The sequence below is a fragment of the Pseudophryne corroboree genome, chromosome 3 (assembly GCF_028390025.1).
Source record: "Pseudophryne corroboree isolate aPseCor3 chromosome 3, aPseCor3.hap2, whole genome shotgun sequence".
Taxonomy (NCBI): Eukaryota; Metazoa; Chordata; class Amphibia; order Anura; family Myobatrachidae; genus Pseudophryne; species Pseudophryne corroboree.
In genome coordinates, this window is record NC_086446.1 from 672,162,890 (window position 1) to 672,182,669 (window position 19,780).

Here is a 19,780-nt window from a genome sequence, read left to right on the forward strand (position 1 = left end):
ACCGAAACAGACTGTCCTGGTCAACAACAGGATTAACAGGAAAACCCGGAACGCAGTCTCTTGGGGTAAGTCCATCTTGTTAAGGGAAGAGAAGGGAAACAAGAAGGGGGGGAAAGAGAAGGAGAGAAGGAGGGTAGTGGGAGATGGAGAAAATAATAAAAAAAGAAAAACTGGTGCGACAACCGCCTCTGGTCTTGTTGTTCTCCGCGCTCAGGTGTCGTCTCAACAGTCCTGCCTCTCAACCTTCCCGGAACAGACACTCCAGTGATACGATGTTCTCTACACTCTGCTCTTTGTCACGGGTTCTCTCTTGGTCAGCGACCATCTTACAGTGGGACGAGTGGACCCAAGTCCCTCTTTCGGCAACCTTTAATGCTGTCGTGCTGGTTAGTAAGACTTGGTACGGTCCTTCCCACCTGTCAATGAGGCAACCTGAGCGTAGAAAATTTCGAATCATTACATAATCCCCAGGTTCAATGTCATGACAATTACTGTTCGGTAGGTCAGGAATCACCAGCTTTAGATTTCTATTTTGATTCCTCAGCTGCTGGCTCATCTTAACCAAATATTTTAAAGTCACTTCGTTATTGCATTTCAAATCATCCTGGGGGTCTATCATTACATGGGGTTGTCGGCCAAAAAGAATCTCAAAGGGTGATAGGTTAAGGGGGGACCTGGGAGTGGTTCTGATGCTGTACAATACTAGTGGCAAAGCTTCTGGCCACAACAATCCAGTCTCAGCCATCACTTTGCTCAGCTTGTTCTTAATAGTGCTGTTCACTCTCTCCACCTTCGCACTTGCCTGTGGTCGGTACGGAGTATGCAGCTTGCTATTAATTCCCATCAGTTTGCACATAACCTGAAAGACTTCACCTGTAAAATGGGTACCCCTATCGCTTTCAATTATTCTAGGGATACCATAACTACACACAAATTCCTGCACAATTTTCTTTGCAGTGAATGTAGCAGTATTAGTGGCAGCAGGGAACGCTTCTACCAAATTGGAAAACACATCAGTACAGACTAACACATTTTAAATTCCTACAGGGTGGTAACTGTATGAAGTCAATTTGTATAACCTGAAAAGGGCCGTCTGTCGGAGGGATATGGGATGGTTCTGTTGGTATTGACTTTCCAATATTCTTCCTCAAGCAAGTAAGACATGTCATTGCTCTCTTACCCGCATGAGAAGAGAATCCTGGCGCACACCAGTAGGCTCTCACCAGCTTACACATACCCTCTTTACCCAGGTGAGTCAGATCGTGTGCCGCCTCAGCTAAGCTTGGAAGATATGCTCTGGGGGCCACTGGCTTACCCTGTCCACCTGTCCAAAGTCCCGAGGACTCCTGGCCATACCCCTTTGACCTCCAGACCGCCTTTTCCTGTGGAGAACACAAATTTTGCATTTCAATTAATTTTTGTGTGTTGATTGTGTTGAATGTCATCAGTGATGTGAAATTTGTTTGTATGGGGGTGCTGGCTGCTGATTTAGCAGCTTCGTCTGCCCGGCTGTTACCAAGTGAGATTGGATCTTGGTTGTAAGTGTGTGCTTTGCACTTGATAACAGCCACTCTGTCTGGTTCTTGTATCGCTGTTAGAAGCCTTTTTATGTGGGATGCATGCGCTACAGGTGTGCCAGCTGCCGTCATGAAATTTCTGAGGCGCCATAGGGCCCCAAAATCATGCACTACTCCAAAGGCATACCTAGAATCTGTGTATATATTGGCTAACTTACCCTTGGCCAATTCACACGCTCTGGTTAGGGCAACTTGTGCTGAGTGCGGTGGGCCCAGGGGTTCAGCTTCTATGATACCTCTGTCATCTACGACTGCGTATCCAGTACACAGGTCTCCCAAGTCTGTCTGTCTGTGGCAACTACAGTCAGTGTAAAAAGTAACATCTACGCCTTCCAGTGGGTTGTCACTAATGTCAGGTCTTGCAGTGAAAGTCTGGTTCAGGTATTCCATACAATCATGCGTGTCAGTGTCTGCACTAAATCCTCCTTCACCATCATTCTCATCCTCCACCTTTTGTGTCTGTCCAGGCATACTTGGCAGATAAGTTGCAGGATTTAGTGCACTGCATCTCTTTATGGTGATGTTTACAGGGGCCATTAGTGCTAATTCCCACTTTGTAAACCGTGCCGATGAGACATGTCTGGTTTGGGCGTAGTTCAGTATGGCTGACACTGCATGAGGTGGATGGATTGTCAGGTTGTGTCCTAACACTACGTCTTCGCTTTTACTTACTAGCAAAGCTATCGCTGCAACACTTTGCAAGCATGTGGGGAGAGACCGCGCTACGGTGTCCAACTGTGCACTCTTGTAAGCTACCGGCCTGCTGGCATCACCATGTCTCTAGGTTAGGACACCTGCCGCACACCCAGCACTTTCCGTACCGTACAATTCAAAGGGTTTCCCATAATCTGGCATGCCTAATGCAGGTGCCTGTGATAGGCACTGTTTGAGTCTCTGAAATGCCAGTTCGGACTCATCTGTGTGCGAGATCCGATCTGGTTTGTTCGAAGAGACCATTTCTTGCAAAGGTAAAGCCAGTATGGAGAACCCTGGGATCCAGTTTCAGCAGTACCCACACATTCCAAGAAAGGTGCGGATCTATTGCTGGGTTTGTGGCAGAGTCATGTCGCGAATCGCCTGTATTCTATCAGCGGTGAGGTGTCTAAGTCCTTGCGTCAAGCAATGTCCCAAATATTTTACCCTGGTCTGGCACAGCTGCAACTTATCCTTTGAAACCTTGTGTCCCGTATTAGAAAGGTGAAACAGAAGCGGTTTCGTGTCTTTCAAGGACGATTCGAGTGAATCAGAACACAGCAGTAAGTCATCTACATACTGTATTAATACTGAACCGCTCTCAGGTTGAAAGGATTGTAAAAACAGTCATGCAAAGCCTGGGAGAAAATACTTGGGCTGTCAATGAAACCTTGGGGTAGGCGAGTCCAGGTGTACTGTACTCCCCTGTATGTGAATGCAAACAGGTATTGGCTGTCAGGGTGCAGAGGGACAGAAAAGAAAGCAGAACAGAGGTCAATGACAGTGAAAAATTTTGCAGTAGGGGGAATTTGCATGAGGATGACAGCTGGATTTGGCACTACGGTGAATTGGCTCTCAACTGTCTTGTTTATCCCTCTTAGATCCTGCACTAGCCTGTAACCCCTCCCCCCACTCTTTATCACAGTGAAGATGGGACTATTGGCAGTGCTGGACGTCCTGACTAGGATGCCTTGTTCTAGCAAGCGCTCTATGACTGGGTACACTCCTAATTCCACCTCTGGCTTCAGAGGATACGGAGGGATTTTTGCAGCTATCCTACCATCTTTTATTTGCACTACTACTGGAGCTACATTCGCCATCAATCCAGTGTCTTGTCCATCTTTCATCCAGAGGGATCCCGGTATTTGTGAGATCATTTCCTCTACCTTTGATGGACAACTGTTCATAACAGCAGAGTGTGACATTAGTCTTTGTGGGGTGTCTAACATATCCTGCACTTCCTGAACATGATTCTTGGGTATATCCAAGAAGACACCCTCAGGAGTACAATATATGACACACCTCATTTTACACAATAAATCTCTCCCAAGTAGATTAGTCGGAGCCGATGCAGCTAGCAAAAAGGAATGCTTGGTCTGCAAAGGCCCTATCATAATCTCCGCAGGTCTACTCAAAGGGTAGTGTTGCACTACTCCTGTTACTCCCATTGCCAAAATTGTTTTACCCGTGGTTTTCATACCTACCACCGAATTTAACACTGACCTGGCCGCCCCTGTATCTACAAGAAAAGGTAATGATCTACCAGCTACATCAACTGTGACCTCAGGTTCACTACCAAGGCTAGCAATCAACTTCACTGGATGCAGACTACAGGTGTGGCCCAACCCCTATTGTATATTGTGACCCTCCTGCAGTGCACTGGCAGCTACAATATGTGAGGGGGGTAACTGAGAATTTTCGGAGGTCTGCCAGTCCCTCCTAGGTGGGTACCTCCTTGTTTCCCCTGCATGCGACTCATAACTTCTCCTATGCGATCCCTGATCCCAATTCTGTGTATTATAGTGTGGTTCATATCCTGGTCTAGGGGGTCGGTATACCTTATGTGTGTTTTTATAATTACAATTCCGTGCAAAATGTCCTTCCTTCTGACAGTTATAGCATACTACTACACGTGGCTTACCATCAGGAGTCTGGGGTTTTGGCTGATGCGGTTTTGTTGTAAGAGCATTTATACTTACTGTCATCAGCTTGTCCCCCTGAGACTCCCTGTGCTTAATGACGTTCCGGTCGTGCTCGATAGCGGACTCTCTTAATGCAGCCACCGAGATACCTCTCCAGTTAGGTAGTGTGGTTTGTACCCTTGTTCTTAATGTCTCTTTTAACCCGTCCATTAATACTGACACAGCTACCTCCCTGTGATGTACATTTTCCTTAATGTCCTCGATCCCAGTGTATCCAGCCATTTCCTGCAGTGCTCGATGGAAATATTCAGATGCCATTTCACCTTCTTTTTGTCTTATGGAAAATATTTTATTCCATTTGACAACAGTGGGGAAATATACTCCTAATTGCAGATTGATTTGTCGTACATTCTCCTGAGTGTACTCATCAGTGAGAGGTACTTCTGCGTCTAATTTACAATCAGTAATGAATTTCGCGGGGTCAATATTGGAAGGTAAACATACTCGTAGCACTGTTCGCCAATCTTTGTTTGTGGGTTCGGTGGAGTTACCCAACTCTTTAATGAACCTCTGGCATGCGACTAGATCCTTTCTGGGATTGGGAAATTCTGACATAATTGCCCTCAATTCTGTCCGGGACCAGGGACAATGCATAGCAATGTTCCTGATGGGAGTGACTCCCTAAGCGTCAGTCTTCCCATTGGGGACTGCGATCACCCTGACAGGATTTAATTCAATTACGTCATTCTGAGTTGACTCCACAATCTGAGGTGCTATTGTCTCTGCATAATGTATGGTACCGTACTTACCTGTGGACACGACCTCACTTATCCCTCCGCTAGGGGGCCTTACAACTGCTCTTACTGGTTGGGCCGTGCCCACCTGAGTATTCTGTATGGTGGCTGCTAGAGAGTGCCGATATCGAGCTGGGCTCATCTTCTTGCTCGCAGTCCTGAGGAAAGTTTAAAATGGGATACAACTTGCAAGGGTTAGCGTTAGTACATTTATCAACTACAGTATACTCTTATCGGATACCAATATGCCATTGTCTGTAGCCACTTTCTCCCCTACAATATACGGTGGTGGTGGTGCGGTTGCCATCATTTTCCTGCTAGGTTTGGAACCTGCTGCGTGAGCTAATTCTCTTTGCATATCGCCCTCTTGCTGCCATAAGTTTAAACAATTTGTGTGTCTGACCCTTTGTTTTCGGGATTTTATCAGACATATCCTAATCCTTAAATTCTGCAATACCTCTGGTTCAAAACTGCCTACCTTAGGGAATGGTTCCCTATCTCCCGCAGTCATACGTTCCCATTCATTGCACAAAACTTCTGTGTGTGGTCCATACTTCTCACACTTTATGAACCTCGCTGACCCCCCTGGGCCGCGGTATGTCAACCTGAACCCTGGTTGAACGTCCCTTACTTGAGCAACTGACCCCCATATTTTGCAGGTATTGCCCTTTCAGCTAATCCCACAAAAAACCAAAATACTCAATATAAGGCAACGGTGAAAGTTCTCCGAGCGCTCTTCACCCGCTCACGTTGGCCAGTATTACCATACACTGTCAATAGCGAAGGCAATGTACCCAACTTAGGGCCCTATGTAACCTCTATTTACTGGAAGTTTCTGGGAATAACTTACCCTTTCCAGTAAATATAAGCTGTTGGAGATTTCCTGAGAGAGACCAGCGAAAACTCCCTAAACCTTTATTATACACAAATCACGCTTGCGTATGCTATATACAGCGCTAATGATACCGCGATATTACGCAAAGCTCGTAAAAAGGGTATCACGTTGCACTAAATATTGCACCCACGAACGTGCGGTCCAATCGCACAGCGTATAGGTAACTGTTACTTATCCGCCATACGACCACTGGAATCGATTTTCAGGCTGCGATACCTCAGCCGGAGCGTATAAAAAAAAACTAAATGAATAAACCTTCGCTAACCCCCTGGGCCGCGGCACTCTAACACAATTGGCTACCTTGCTCCTTTGTACTTAAATCTATATTAACGGGAGTTAGCTGCCTCACGCCACCAAGTGTCCACTCACTTCATGTACCACTCGACGGGATCCCGAAATCCCTGGGTCCACTACGTTCTCTGTTACATTTGCTCACTCACGTTCGCTCATTCAAATACACTTCGGTTTTTCTGTACAGAAAATTATCTTTCATTCAGATAAACAGCTTTACTACCAGAGGCAATACAGTAAAAAAAGGTTTTATTTAAACTAAATCTTGGAAACCGAGCAATTTGTGCTAATGTAGCGTGGCTACTGTCCCGCCCCTAAACTAAACGAGGCTATTGTGTAATTTGTACTTAGCGGTCGTACCCCTACGCACGTTGCGTAAACACGCGACCGTGTGTATGTTTTTACGTTGCGTACGCAGTCCCGTCCTTTGTCCGAGACACGTGTACAAAAACCGTACGTCCGCAATAGCACAAATCCCACACTTCTATAAATGTAAGCGATATTACCTATAATCGCTCACTTAACACAACACAGTTTCTTTCTGTATAAACCTTTTTAACTAGGCCAGACTGTGTTTGTGTTTTACGTTTACTTCCTTAATATTTATTCTATGTTTTAACTAAATAGCAACAAATTTCTCCGCACAGGTCTAAATGAATCTAGTAATCAGTACTTATGGCAACAATGTGAGCAGGTATACAGAGTACAGGTGTACGCTTGTGTTGTGTGCGCATTTGGCGCCAAACAGAAATTCACAGACTTTTTAAATAGCTTTGCGTATTCACTCTACGGGTCCCACCAGCATCCCTACAAACCATGCAGAGCAGACGCCATCTAATCAGCAATAAAATAGGGTTTCCAGTGTATCCTGCGGCCAGAAAAAGGTTTACGTAGGATACCTGTCCGCCCTTTGCTGATAGATAGTCTGCTTTAACCTGCTAGGCTGCGGGTATGTGGAAAAACCGGACGATGCCCCCAATTGATAATGTCGATATTATCTTAAAACATAAAGCTATACCTTTAAACACACTTTTACCATGGAGCCGCTGCGGCCGCTAAACTTAATATGCACTCTACGTACCTTTTACGCTATTTGCGTAATGAGTCTCGTACCATGTACGGACTCTGCGTACAAACGCCGCGCTGGGGGTACAAAGTACACGCAGCGCGTACACACTCAATTAATACACTTTTAAACCTTATACAGTTAGGCAATGTAATACACTTTAAACCCTAGCAGGGAAAAGAGGACACAACACCGATTTGTAGTTAATCACTGGGTTCCGACACCACAGAGTAATATTTCTGAAAGGGGGTTAACAATACAAATTATGCACTACAATACAACAGAGTAAATGGCTACAGTCAATGTACATACGTGAGAATATTCGGATGCGGTCCCGGTCCGGTCCTCCGCTATCAGGTAGATAGCATTGAGAGTCTTGTGTGTCCGGCCAGGCAGCAACAGGCTTTTTATACAATAATTCCAAAAGCAATACAATGGATACTGTAATCCCTTTGTCCATTGGACACAGGGATGCATCTTTACAGTACAGGAGAGGTGATAGGTTGATTTGAAAAGGTGGGCGAGGTCTTTCTCAACTGTTCTTGTGGGTGGTCTCCTCTGGATTCCCGCCGCATACATAATATACAGTAAATACAGTTTATATCTATATTCTGCACATAACTATCCGCAGGAACATGCAATCTTCCTCAAACCAACACCGGAATGTTACTCTTAAAATACCCTACAGCTGGATACCAGACACCACCTTATAACCTTAGTCTGTCCCCTCCTGTCATGCAAAGGTGAATCCCTTCGTTCTGGAATCATTTAAACTGTTGATACTTGCTGATGTGGTGCAGGGGGACTATGTGTACAATGTGCGCTATTTGGATTAAATATGTAATGTTTTGATTGCCCTCCATGCGTTCACAAACTCCGCCATAAATACCCATACCACGCGGAGGACCGCAGGAGCGACCATACGCAAATTGCGGATATGTGCACGCATGGCGGAACAAGTGCACGCACAGTGGGCATGTGTGTGTATTTTATATGTGCTGTGTGTTCTGTAATATTTTTCGACTTTGACAGCTGTTACAGTCATATAGTCCTTAGTCTGCCCTGTTCCACTTGTCCACATGTCCGTGGTTAAGTGGACACTGGATACAACCGCATTTTATAGGACCATGGTAACTCTTTTTCAGACGTCTGTGTACATTCTCGGTATCTCCTGCCTAGAGAAGTGGAACCTAGATGGGAATTGATACCGGGGACACAGTAACTCAAACAAATCTTTAAGTGACTCTGAACTAATGGTGGATACCGGACGCACCTCTAACACCAACATAGCTGTCAAGGTCTCAGTTATCTTCTTTGCAAAAGGATGACTGCTGTCATATATTTCATCTTCCTCACAAAGGACTGTTGGACAGTCAACTGCTTACTGTAAGTAGTACAAGTGGTCTTCTGACTTCCCCTCTTGGATGACTATCGACTCCCAGCAGCAACAACAGTAGCGGCAGCAACAGCAACAGCTGGTGTACCACTCAAGGATCCTACGGAGGAATCCCCGTTAGGAGAGAACTCCTCAGTCTTGACAGTGACATGGCCTGCAGGACTACGGTCGTTCCTGACTGAGGAGGAAGTTGACGTTGAGGGAGTTGGTGGTGTGTCTTGCAGGAGCTTGGGTACAGGAGGAAGAAGGGATTTAGGTGTCAGTGGACTGCTTACGCTCTTACCCAAAGTTTCTGAACTTGACAGTGACTTCTGATGAATGCACAGCAGGTGACGTATAAGGGAGGATGTTCCTAGGTGGTTAACATCCTTACCCCTACTTATTACAGATTGACAGAGGCAACAGATGGCTTGACACATGTTGTCCGGATTTGAGGAGAAATAATTCCACACCGAAGAGGAGGCTTTTTTGGTAGTTTGCCCAGGCATCACAATGGGCTTCTTCGTCCCAAGGACATTTGTCTCCCCCGGTGCCTGACTTAAACAAACCACATCACCATCAGAATCCTCATCGTCAACTTCCTCCTCAGCGCCAGCAACACCCATATCCTCATCCTGATGTACTTCAACAGTGACATCTTCAATTTGAATATCAGGAACTGTACTGTGTGTGCTCCTTCCAGCACTTGCAGGGGGCGTGCAAATGGTGGAAGGAGCCACCTCTTCCCGTCCAGTGTTGGGAAGGTCAGGCACCGCAACCGCCGACACAATTGGACTCTCCTTGGGGATTTGTGATACCATCTCAGAGCACACAGTTCTTTTCTGTGCTTTTTCTAGCTTAAATCTTAATTTTTCTAGCGGGCGGATGAGGGCTTCCATCGTCATGTGAAGCTGAACCACTAGCCATGAACATAGGCCAGGGCCTCAGCCGTTCCTTGCCACTCCGTGTCGTAAATGGCATATTGGCAAGTTTACGTTTCTCCTCAGACCATTTAGATTTCTTTTTTTGGTTCTTTTTACTGAACTTTGGCTTTTTGGATTTTACACGCCCTCTAATATCACATTGGGCATCGGCCTTGGCAGACGACGTTGATGGTATTTCATCGTCTATGTCATGGCTAGTGGCAGCAGCTTCAGCACTAGGAGGAAGTGGTTCTTCTTGATCTTTCCCTATTTTCTCCTCAAAATTTTTGTTCTCTATTATTTTTTGGGAGTTATAAGAGACAATATGCGTCACAGGAATGACTGGAATTACTGATGACACATGACACTACCAATGGTCTGATGCAGCCTAACAGGTTGTTATAATGGTTATACTGCAGCAGTGGATATATTGCAGCAGCGTATATCGCCACTGGAATTACTGATGACACAGGACACTACCATTGGTCTGATGCAGCCCAACAGCTTTTTAATAATAATAAAATTTTAATTTGTTATACTGCAGCAGTGGATATATATAGCAGCAGCGTATATCGCCACTGGAATTACTGATGACACAGGACACACGCTACCACTGGTCTGATGCAGCCCAACAGCTTTTTAATAATAATAAAATTGTAATTTGTTATACTGCAGCAGTGGATATATTATATATATATATAGCAGCAGCATATACTGTCACTGTAATTACTGATGACACAGGACACTGGATATATGGCAGCAGAGAACACCAACACTGTGACTGCCTGGACTGATGCAGCACAATACACTGACTACACTGGACTGGTCTACACAACACAGCACCACTTTACAGCTACACTGGCTATATGGACTGGACTGAGCAGCACAACACTTGTCACCCCACTTTCCCGCCCGAATAAACAGACTGAGCACACTGAATAGTACACGTCCTCTCACTCTCTGAGGCTGGAGTGAAAATGGCTGCGACGCCCTGCTTCTTATATGGAATCCAAATCCCGCAAAAATCAGATAGCGTGATGATGACGTTTTGCAGAGTTCGGGTTTCCGAGTCAAGAGGGAAGATCCGAGCCTGGCTCGGATCTGGACTCGGAAGCCAAAGTTCGGGGGGGTTTCGGTTCTCTGAGAACCGAACCCGCTCATATCAAGTGATAATAAATGATTGTTCATCTAACACTGGAGAGTGCCCTTCAGTTTGGATGGATTGGATACGGGATCAATTCCCGACGCTTGGGATGCCAGCTGTTATAATACTGACAGCGGCATCCCAGTGATTAAGATCCCAACAGCTACTATTAAGTAAGGTAAACCTCATCCCTTAACTCACTAACCAGCCTTTCCCGCTACCTAACCCTAATCCCCCACCCACACACAACCTAACCCTATCCCTCCCCGGTGGTGCCTAACCCTAACCTCCCCTTCCTGCAGCCTAACCCTAACATTTCCTAATGGTGCCTAACCCACTCCCTCTGTATATGAGCGGAAAAAATCTAAGCCAAAAAATAGCTGTATTAGCCTAGGGCGGCTGGAACCCTTAATCAGGCCCTGCTTCTCACATCAATGGAATGTGGTGATCCACAGTTTCCACGTCGGTTATTCACAAAGGTGCCATTTGTCCAGTCACGATACACCTTCACCACAGCAGCACACGAACAGTTCACAACATTACTGCCGCCCTTGGAAGCAGATAATCATCCCTGTTTACAATTCTGATAAATCACCCCTTTAGCCATGACAGCAATGAGTGATATGTGTGCAGACACACCTTATATATGCACCTAGCAAGCGCTCGACACGTGACTTACTTCATTGGCTATGCGCTGCCGACGTCAAATGTAGGAGGTGGTTATAATAATGTGACTTGACCGTGTAATAGTATAATATATACAAATATATATATATATATATATATATATATATATATATATACACACATACACACACATACATATATACACATACATACTTTTTATAAAAGTATCTGTGAACTTATTTGAGAATTTCAGTGTTCTACTGTAGCTCACAAAATTACATAGACTAAATATTTTTACTGACTACAAGTGAAGTCTCCCAAATCCTGATTTTGAAAATCACATTTTTCCGTATTTTGGAATATTTGCATACCACAATGGAGATATCTGGGGGATGGGACCCAAGTCTAAACACAGAAAGCATTTGTGTTTCATATACACCTTTACATACACAGCCTGAAGAGGATTTCATACAGTATTTGTAATTATTTTTTTTTGCATAAAACAAAGTTTGTATACACTGAACCAGAGGATCTCAAACGCGGTACTCAAGGCACCCCAACGGTCCAGGTTTTAGGTATATCCATGGCTCAACACAGATGGTTAAATAAAATTGAAGGAGGTGCCAATTTAAGGGGTCTATTTACTAAGCTTTGGATGAAGATAAAGTGGATGAGATAAAAGTACCTGCCAATCGGCTCCTAATTGTCATTTTTCAAACCCAGCCTGTGACATGGCAGTTAGGAGCTGATTGGCTGGTACTTTATCTCTGTCCCCTTTATCTCCATCCAAGGAGTAAATAGATCCCAAAGTCACCTGTGGCCAAACATTGATAAGTTTAAAACCTGAACTGTTGGGGTGCCTTGAGGACAGCATTTGAGAACCTCTGCATTGAACCATCAGAAAGCAAAAGGCGTCACTATCTCAGACACGCTCTAAAATTCTGTATTTTGGAATTTTGGATATTAGAAACTTGGGGGTCTATTCATGAAGCAGTGAAAAGTGTGGAGAAGAGAACCAGTGGAGAAGTTGCCCATGGCAACCAATCAGCATTGAAGTAATATTTATAATTTGCATACTACACAATTGTACGGAGCAGCTGATTGGTTTCCATGGGCAACTGCTCCACAGGCTCACTTCTCCACTCTTATCACTGCATCATGAATAGACCCCTCAACCTGTATTGGCATGTACTGAGGGTTTCCATTACTACAATTTCTCTATGGTTTTCCGTTTTACTACTCACCATTTATCGTGGCATGCACATTGCCCTTGTCAATGAGAAGATAACGGGGGCTTTCCGGAAAAAAAGGCAAGACTGAGACCTGCACTATGGTAGGTACCACAATCAAGGCAAGAAACAGGGGCCACGTCTCATCCTGTTGGTATAAAAGGTTTGTCATTATTTTAAGAAACAACCGCACAACTGATTTTATGCCTGGGAAGACAATACATACACCTTACTAGAAATTATAGTACCACCCCCTTTATAAACTCATCCTATAATCTAACATTACATATAATCTCTAACATTACCTTATATTTAACAAATTGGTTGTTTCATATTAGTAGTTTGTGAGGAAAACGCTCATCTTCCCTCTCTATATATATTTTGCATATGAATTAAGGGAACACAATTTGCATATGAACTGAGGGTATACAAAGATTCCGGATACCCAATAAGATATTTTCGCCACAACAGATAGCAATTGTATGCCAGATTATTTATTTATATTTCATTTTTAGGATTAGTCCAGTGTTTGTCGTAAAACGCCTAGTAGTTTTAAGGATCATAATAAATGTTATATTTTAATCAATGAATTTACAAAGTGTGCCCCAGAACAGGCATGTAGTTGCTTTCTTTTTGCTTCTTTAGAGCATGCTGGAGGGATCCGTATCAGATCCCTCTCAGTAAAATGCTTAAAACAGCCCATAGGGTTCTTGGTCACCTCCCTGACTAGGGCCCTTCCCCCCCGATCGCTCAGTTTAGATGGCCGGCCAGCTCTAGGAAGAGTCCTGGTGGTTCAGAACTTCTTCCATTTACGGATGATGAGAGGCCACTGTGTGGGACCTTATATAGACAGGTGTGTGCCTTACCGAATCATGTCCAATCAACTGAATTTACCACAGATGGACTCCAATTAAGCTGCAGGAACATCTCAAGGATGATCAGTGGAAACAAAGTGCATATGAGCTCAATTTTGAGCTTCATGGCAATGACTGTGAATACTTATGTACATATGATTTCTTATTTTTTTTATTTTTAATAAATTTGCAAAAGTCTCAAAAAAAATGTTCACGCTGTCATTATGGAGTATTGTGTGCAGAATATTGAGGGAAAATTTATTCCAGTTTGGAATAAGGCTGTAACTTAACAAAATGTGGAAAAAGTGAAGCGCTGTGAATACTTTCCGGATATACTGTATGATCCAAAGCCAAAAATATATTTCTTTGCTGCGTCACTCTACTAGTACAGCGGCTGCCGTATACTACTGCTATATATCCAGTGTGTGAGCCAAAGCCAAAAATATATTTCTATTATGTATTTGAAAGGGCTGCTCTGTCCATCTATCCAGGGGCTCCGCCCCAGTGTAAAATTAAAATAAAAGCTAAAAACAAAAAGCCTAATTTTTTGTTTTGTTTGTGCTGTACCCCAGTATACTGCCTAATTTTTTGTTTTGTTTGTGCTGTACCCCAGTACACTATACTTTTTTCTTTCTTTTCATAAGTACTGTGACACTGACGGTCAGACCGCAGTATATTATTTCCAACTCAAACGCATTGTGTGACGCTGTTGGTGCAGTCAGCTGCAGTGTGTAACTATATACATATTTATATTTATGATTCACTTGTGCGACACTGTAACCGCAGTGTGTGATAAAAATTTAGTATATATATATACATACATACATACATACATACATACATACATACACACACACACATATATATACACACACACATACACACACACACACACACACACACATACTGTAGAAAGAAGGTAGCGGCACTCAGAGGCTGATAAGGTCAAAGTGTATTCCCCACATAGAAACCAACGTTTCGGGGTGCTTACGCTACCTTCTTTTTAGATTGTACTAATTGTGACAGAGGGCACCGGAGTAGTGTTTTATTTTATGAGGGAGTGACGGTCTGTTGCATCTCTATATATACACATATATAAAATTAAATTAATATTTTGTGCTGTGTCATCCCAGTATACATCCAGGGACTGCAGCTGCTCCGTCCATTTAGGGGTGTTCTGTCAGTCCACCCAAAATAAAACATTTTTTTTTTTTTATATTTTGTGCTGTATTCTCCCAGAATACATATAGGTGTGCTCCGTCCATTTCAGGGTGTAGTGTCTATAGCTCATATTCTCATTATAACTTATTGTCCTATTTTCATAACTCTTATCGCCACATAGTAATTAATTCAAATAAATATTAATAATTATAAATTAGCTAAATTTAAATTAAATGAATATAAAAAAACAAATACAAACAACTTTCCACACTCATTTACTGAACTTTCTGCATATCGAAGATATCTTGTAGGAAATGAAGAATTTGACTAATAAATTAATTTCATTAAATTTAAATAAATTGAAATTAAATTCATTTGGCCTAAATTGGATAAAAACAATATTGTGAGCTGTGAGGTGATCAGAATAGTCTAGAAATGAGCGGAAATGAATGTTATTGAGGTTAATAATATTGTAGGAACAAAAACAGTCCCACATTGTTATTTTAGCTGTTTTAAGGATTTCTTCGAAAAAAAAATCCAGATCCAAAACCAAAATCCACAAGGGTGTTTTTGGCAAAACCAATCCAGATTCAAAACACGAAGGAGATCCAGATCCAAACTAAAGCTCGATAAAAGGGCCCAGTGCACGCCCTTATTTCTCAGGCCACTGAAGGTGTAGAAATTCAACTAAAATGGTGATTTATGGGCAGATCGGGACAGTGCAAATGTTCTTTATCAAGTGTTATGTTCTCATAAATAGTACTGGTTGGGACAAGAAATAAAAATAAAAAATATCTTGAATTTCTCCTTCACAACATAAGGGTCTGGATGTACTGGCTTGCGAAACGGCCGGAGCTCCGAGACTCCGGCAGAACACGTACTTTTTTTTAAAGCAGCAAACGCTTACATATGTTGATGCTTTAAAAAAAGACAAAAACATACGAGTTCGGCCAGAGTCTCGGCGCTCTGGCCGTCTCGCAAGCCATTACATCCGGCCCTTTATGTGGACGGCCCTCTGAAAATTAAAAAAATAAAGCTGTTGCATGAATTGCTACAACAAACTCCTTCATTCACACACAAGCAAAGACTATACAGTAAAAAACAAAATTTGCTGGATAAATTATGATTCACTAGCTGTGGTCAGTATACACTTGTGTACAGTCTCTTACAGCCATCAAATAGTATGGTCTAGACTGTGACCAGACAGCACTCCTCCCTCACTCCCTTAACATACAGTATAATACATAGAACAGACTGACCTGACCCAGCAGCTCCGGCAGGCCGAGCACCTGCGCAACAAACACTCCAAGGCAGATGAAGATACTTGGCATCAGTCCCAAGAAACCACGTAAATTCTTTGGGGAAATTTCTCCCAAATACATGGGAACCACACTAAGGGATATGCCTTCAGAGGAAACAATATAGATATATTTATATAATTATTTAGAATGGATAATACACATAGGAGGCTAAACAAATCATAACTTGCAGCAGATATATTTTTGATAGACGATGAACTAGTAGAACACATGTCACAACAATGAAGTGGTACGTAGCCAGAATGTCAACACTGTTAAAATGTCACCAGGCAAAGTTAAAATGTCACCAGGCAAACACTGTCAGAACGTTAACATTAGGGAAATGCGGCAGGCTGGAGGGTCAGGGTTAGCTGCGGGGAAGGGGAGGGGCGGGTGGAGGAGGATAATTCTGGCAACATATCCACAACACCCACAAAATGGATCTCTTGCATGCATTTGTATCGGGGTTTGCGCTGCAGAAAAATAGCTCTGCAGAAATGGCTGAGATGCGTAGGACTCTGAATGTACAGTCGCAAATATGCATATGAAGCTCGTAACGCATGTGTAGTATGCCAGAGAAAAAACACTAGGTGTGTCGTAAGGACGCTGTGGACAGTGCCGTACTTCCTTGTGCTGCGGCCCCAGGGGTGGGGCTGGTGCAGGGCATTGCTTCAATAATGCTTACAATGGAATTTAATTTTAACATTTCCTATTTAAACACATCAAGAAGCTGCCCCCCAGTCTCTATTACAATATATGGATGCGTTTTTGTGAAAGATGTGATTAGAACCCCTTACCTGAGTGAATGCCTGTGATAAATCGTCCAATGATCACCATCTCTGGAGATGATAGAATCCGACTGAATCCCATAAAGACAGCGGCTATGAACACCAGAGGGGAGCTTTTTATTACAGTTCCTTTCCTGCAGAATATAATTAAAAGTTTTGACCATTAGCCCGGAATGGACTTGATTCAGGGGGCTTGAGTCTGAGGTGCACATAATGCAAACGCAACTCCGGATGCTTGCAGCAAATTGAATTAGAAAGAATGGAACAATATGGGGACCATATGCAGATACTCATCTATACAATTACGCCACTTCACTCTTGCATCTGCGAGAGTAGCCACCACCATTGGCATTAACTGAGCCCATGCTAGGTGTGGGTACATGTGGCATCCACAATGTGTACGCACAACTCTGAATGGCAAGTAATTCTGGCTACTTGCCCACAACACACCCAAAAAATGGCTCTCTTGCATGGGTTCATATTGTTTTGCAGCTGCAGAGAAAAGTCTGAGATTTGTAGCACTCTGAATTGCACATAGGGTTGTGAAGATGCATATGCAGCCACACAACGAAGTATGCAAAAAACACGCTAGATGTGCGAGCATTTTGGCTTGCATGTGAATCAGAATCAAGCCCACCGTCTAAACAAAACCCAACTGGATTTATGCATAAACAGATAATGCATCTTCTTATCTGAACTCCATTTACTTATGCAGACTTCTATTCTCTAGGGGCCCATTTATCAACGACTATTCAAATTCGTTGTGAATTATAAATGGTGCCCCAGCCAATCAGCTCCCAACTGTCATTTTTTAAACACATGACAGTTGGAAGCGGAATGGTCTCTGTTGTGTTGCTCTCTCTTCTTTTCCCCTTATCTAGAACTAAATTTCCCCCTTCTTCCAACTGCTCCATCTTCATGTACTCCTTACATATTTTGCCATCTGCCATTGTTTCAACATTAGGTCCTTCTCGGATCAGTACGAAATCTCGCCGGACGGGATCCCGGCGGTCGAAAAACAGACACCGGGATCCCGACTGGCACAATCCCGACAGGGGGGCGAGCGCAACGCAGTCCCTTGCGGGCTCGCTGCGCTTGCCACACTGCGGGCACGGTGCCTCGCTACACTCAACACACTATTTTATTCTCCCTCTATGGGTGTCGTGGACACCCACAGAGGGAGAATATGTCGGGATTGTGCCGGTCGGGATCCCATTGTCGGGATTCCGTCCGGCGGTATCTTGACCGCATCTCCCTTCTCTGTCTCGTTTCTCAGAGCCTTAACACCACTAGCTCATATTCAAGTACTTAGTCTTTTTCCCATTTTCTCCTCAGCAACGCTCAAGGTCCAAATCATGTTGTAAGATTGTTTTTCAAAATGAAAGTAAAATGTTCCTATATATGTACAGTACAAATTTATCAGTGATGCCAATCATAGTTCTTTGTAACCAAGTCCAAGTGACACAGGATGGGGTAAAATTGCATTTGAGGTAAATAGAATTCTAACACAAAATAACATCCAAGCTGATAAAGCAGTATAAACTGTGATCATCTACAGGCGCAACCTCTTGCCATTAACAGAAAGCCATTATGTAAATGAAGAAGCCTGGGTTAATAGTGTGAGAAAGTGGTTAATCTGGGATGGAAGATAGCAGGCAGCTTTGGATGAGGTTGGAAGTATACTATATTCTGCTCGGCTAGTCACAATATGTCCCCATCATATATATAGACATGCCATGCATTTGTGGTAACATTACTATCCCTTGGATATTAATTGGTTATGTGTAATCAGTTCTGTGTATGAGAACAACAACCACTAATACTCCCCATAGCGATAAAGGACTAAGTTAGAAGAGCTATCTAATGCAGTGTTACCCTTCAATTAATCCTTCAACAACTGCGACTACAGGTCTTTATCATTAACCATTAGCTTTACTGAAGAGTCATCAAATATTGTCTGCCAGCAGTTCAGGGACATCTAGGGGTTGGGTATGGAATGCAGACAGTCAGAATCCAGACAGACAGAATGCCGGCAGCAGAAAATGCCAACCCTAACATTTTACACCTCAGAATGGTTTAAACTAGAGGAATGGTGATCAAAACTGTAGAAAGATGTGTGTGTGCAGGCGTTTCTATTACAGAATTATATAGGCACACACCAGCTGCTGTCTCAAACCATCTGGTAATTGCAGGTCTCTCTGTCTGCCACATGATGCAGTTGGTATCCCGACGGTCACAAATCCCGACCATCAGAATACCAGCGCCAGGATCCCGGCGGGTGTAAATGCCGACAACTTGAAATAGTCAGTATGATGGTTAGGTTGCGGTTGGGGAGGTCTAGAGTTAGGCTGCAGGAGAGGAGGGTTAGGGTTGGCATTTTCTGCTGCCGGCATTCTGCCCATCTGGATTGTGACTGTTGGCATTCCGTACCCAACCCATGGTATATGGAATGGAGATGTGTGATCAGAACTATCATGGTAAAAATCTGCATGAGGCATAATAATGAAATGCTTAGTGAAAGTCTCTAGCTCATCTCAGTGTAGACTAGTTGTAGTGTGGCTTCAGAGTGAATCACTAGGACAGGTTTACAGTTATATACCAAGATGGAAACAGAGGGTTGGGTACGAAATGCCGGCAGAGGAAAATGCCAACCCCAACCCTCCCCTCCTGGAGCCTAACCCTAACTTTTTCAAGTTATCGGCATTTACACACATCGGGATCCCACGCCAGTATATCCCGAGGTTTATTTAGGGTAGGAGCAAAAGAGCACATATTTACACCTAGACAAACTACCTTACAATGGGTGACATTGTGATTTCTTTGCTTGTATGGAGGGGAAGTGTGTCTGCCTTTCATGTAGTTCACCAATACAGTCCAATTTTATATTAACAGTAACACTAGTTGTAAAATTGCAACTTCTTGGTGGGCTTCGTTCTAGATAAGGGCAGCTGTGGGTAATAAGACAAGGTTGTACTTACCAAGCAGGCAAACTAGTCTTATGACTGGGGAAGCACTGCTAGGGGGCAGAGTAGACATTACCATTACATTTTTGTTTACTTTTATTTAATTGAAATTCTACAGAATGGTGAAGCAGTAATGTATGAAGCCGGGTGAGTGGTTCTACAGATGTCACCCAGCACTAA

General features: G+C 43.5%; 1 protein-coding gene across 5 annotated transcripts in view; it reads right to left on the minus strand.

Annotated features, from left to right (window-relative positions):
* The window catches only part of LOC135056556 (solute carrier family 2, facilitated glucose transporter member 9-like), a 286,898-nt gene that overhangs the window by 165,332 nt on the left and 101,786 nt on the right, over positions 1–19,780 (minus strand). For all 5 annotated transcript variants that reach the window (XM_063961893.1, XM_063961890.1, XM_063961891.1 and 2 more), the window contains exons 5-7: positions 16,647–16,771; positions 15,811–15,956; positions 12,552–12,684 (exon numbers count right to left, since the gene is read on the minus strand). In XM_063961893.1, coding sequence (XP_063817963.1) covers positions 12,552–12,684; positions 15,811–15,956; positions 16,647–16,771 — 404 coding nt within the window. The remainder of the gene's footprint in view (positions 1–12,551; positions 12,685–15,810; positions 15,957–16,646; positions 16,772–19,780) is intronic.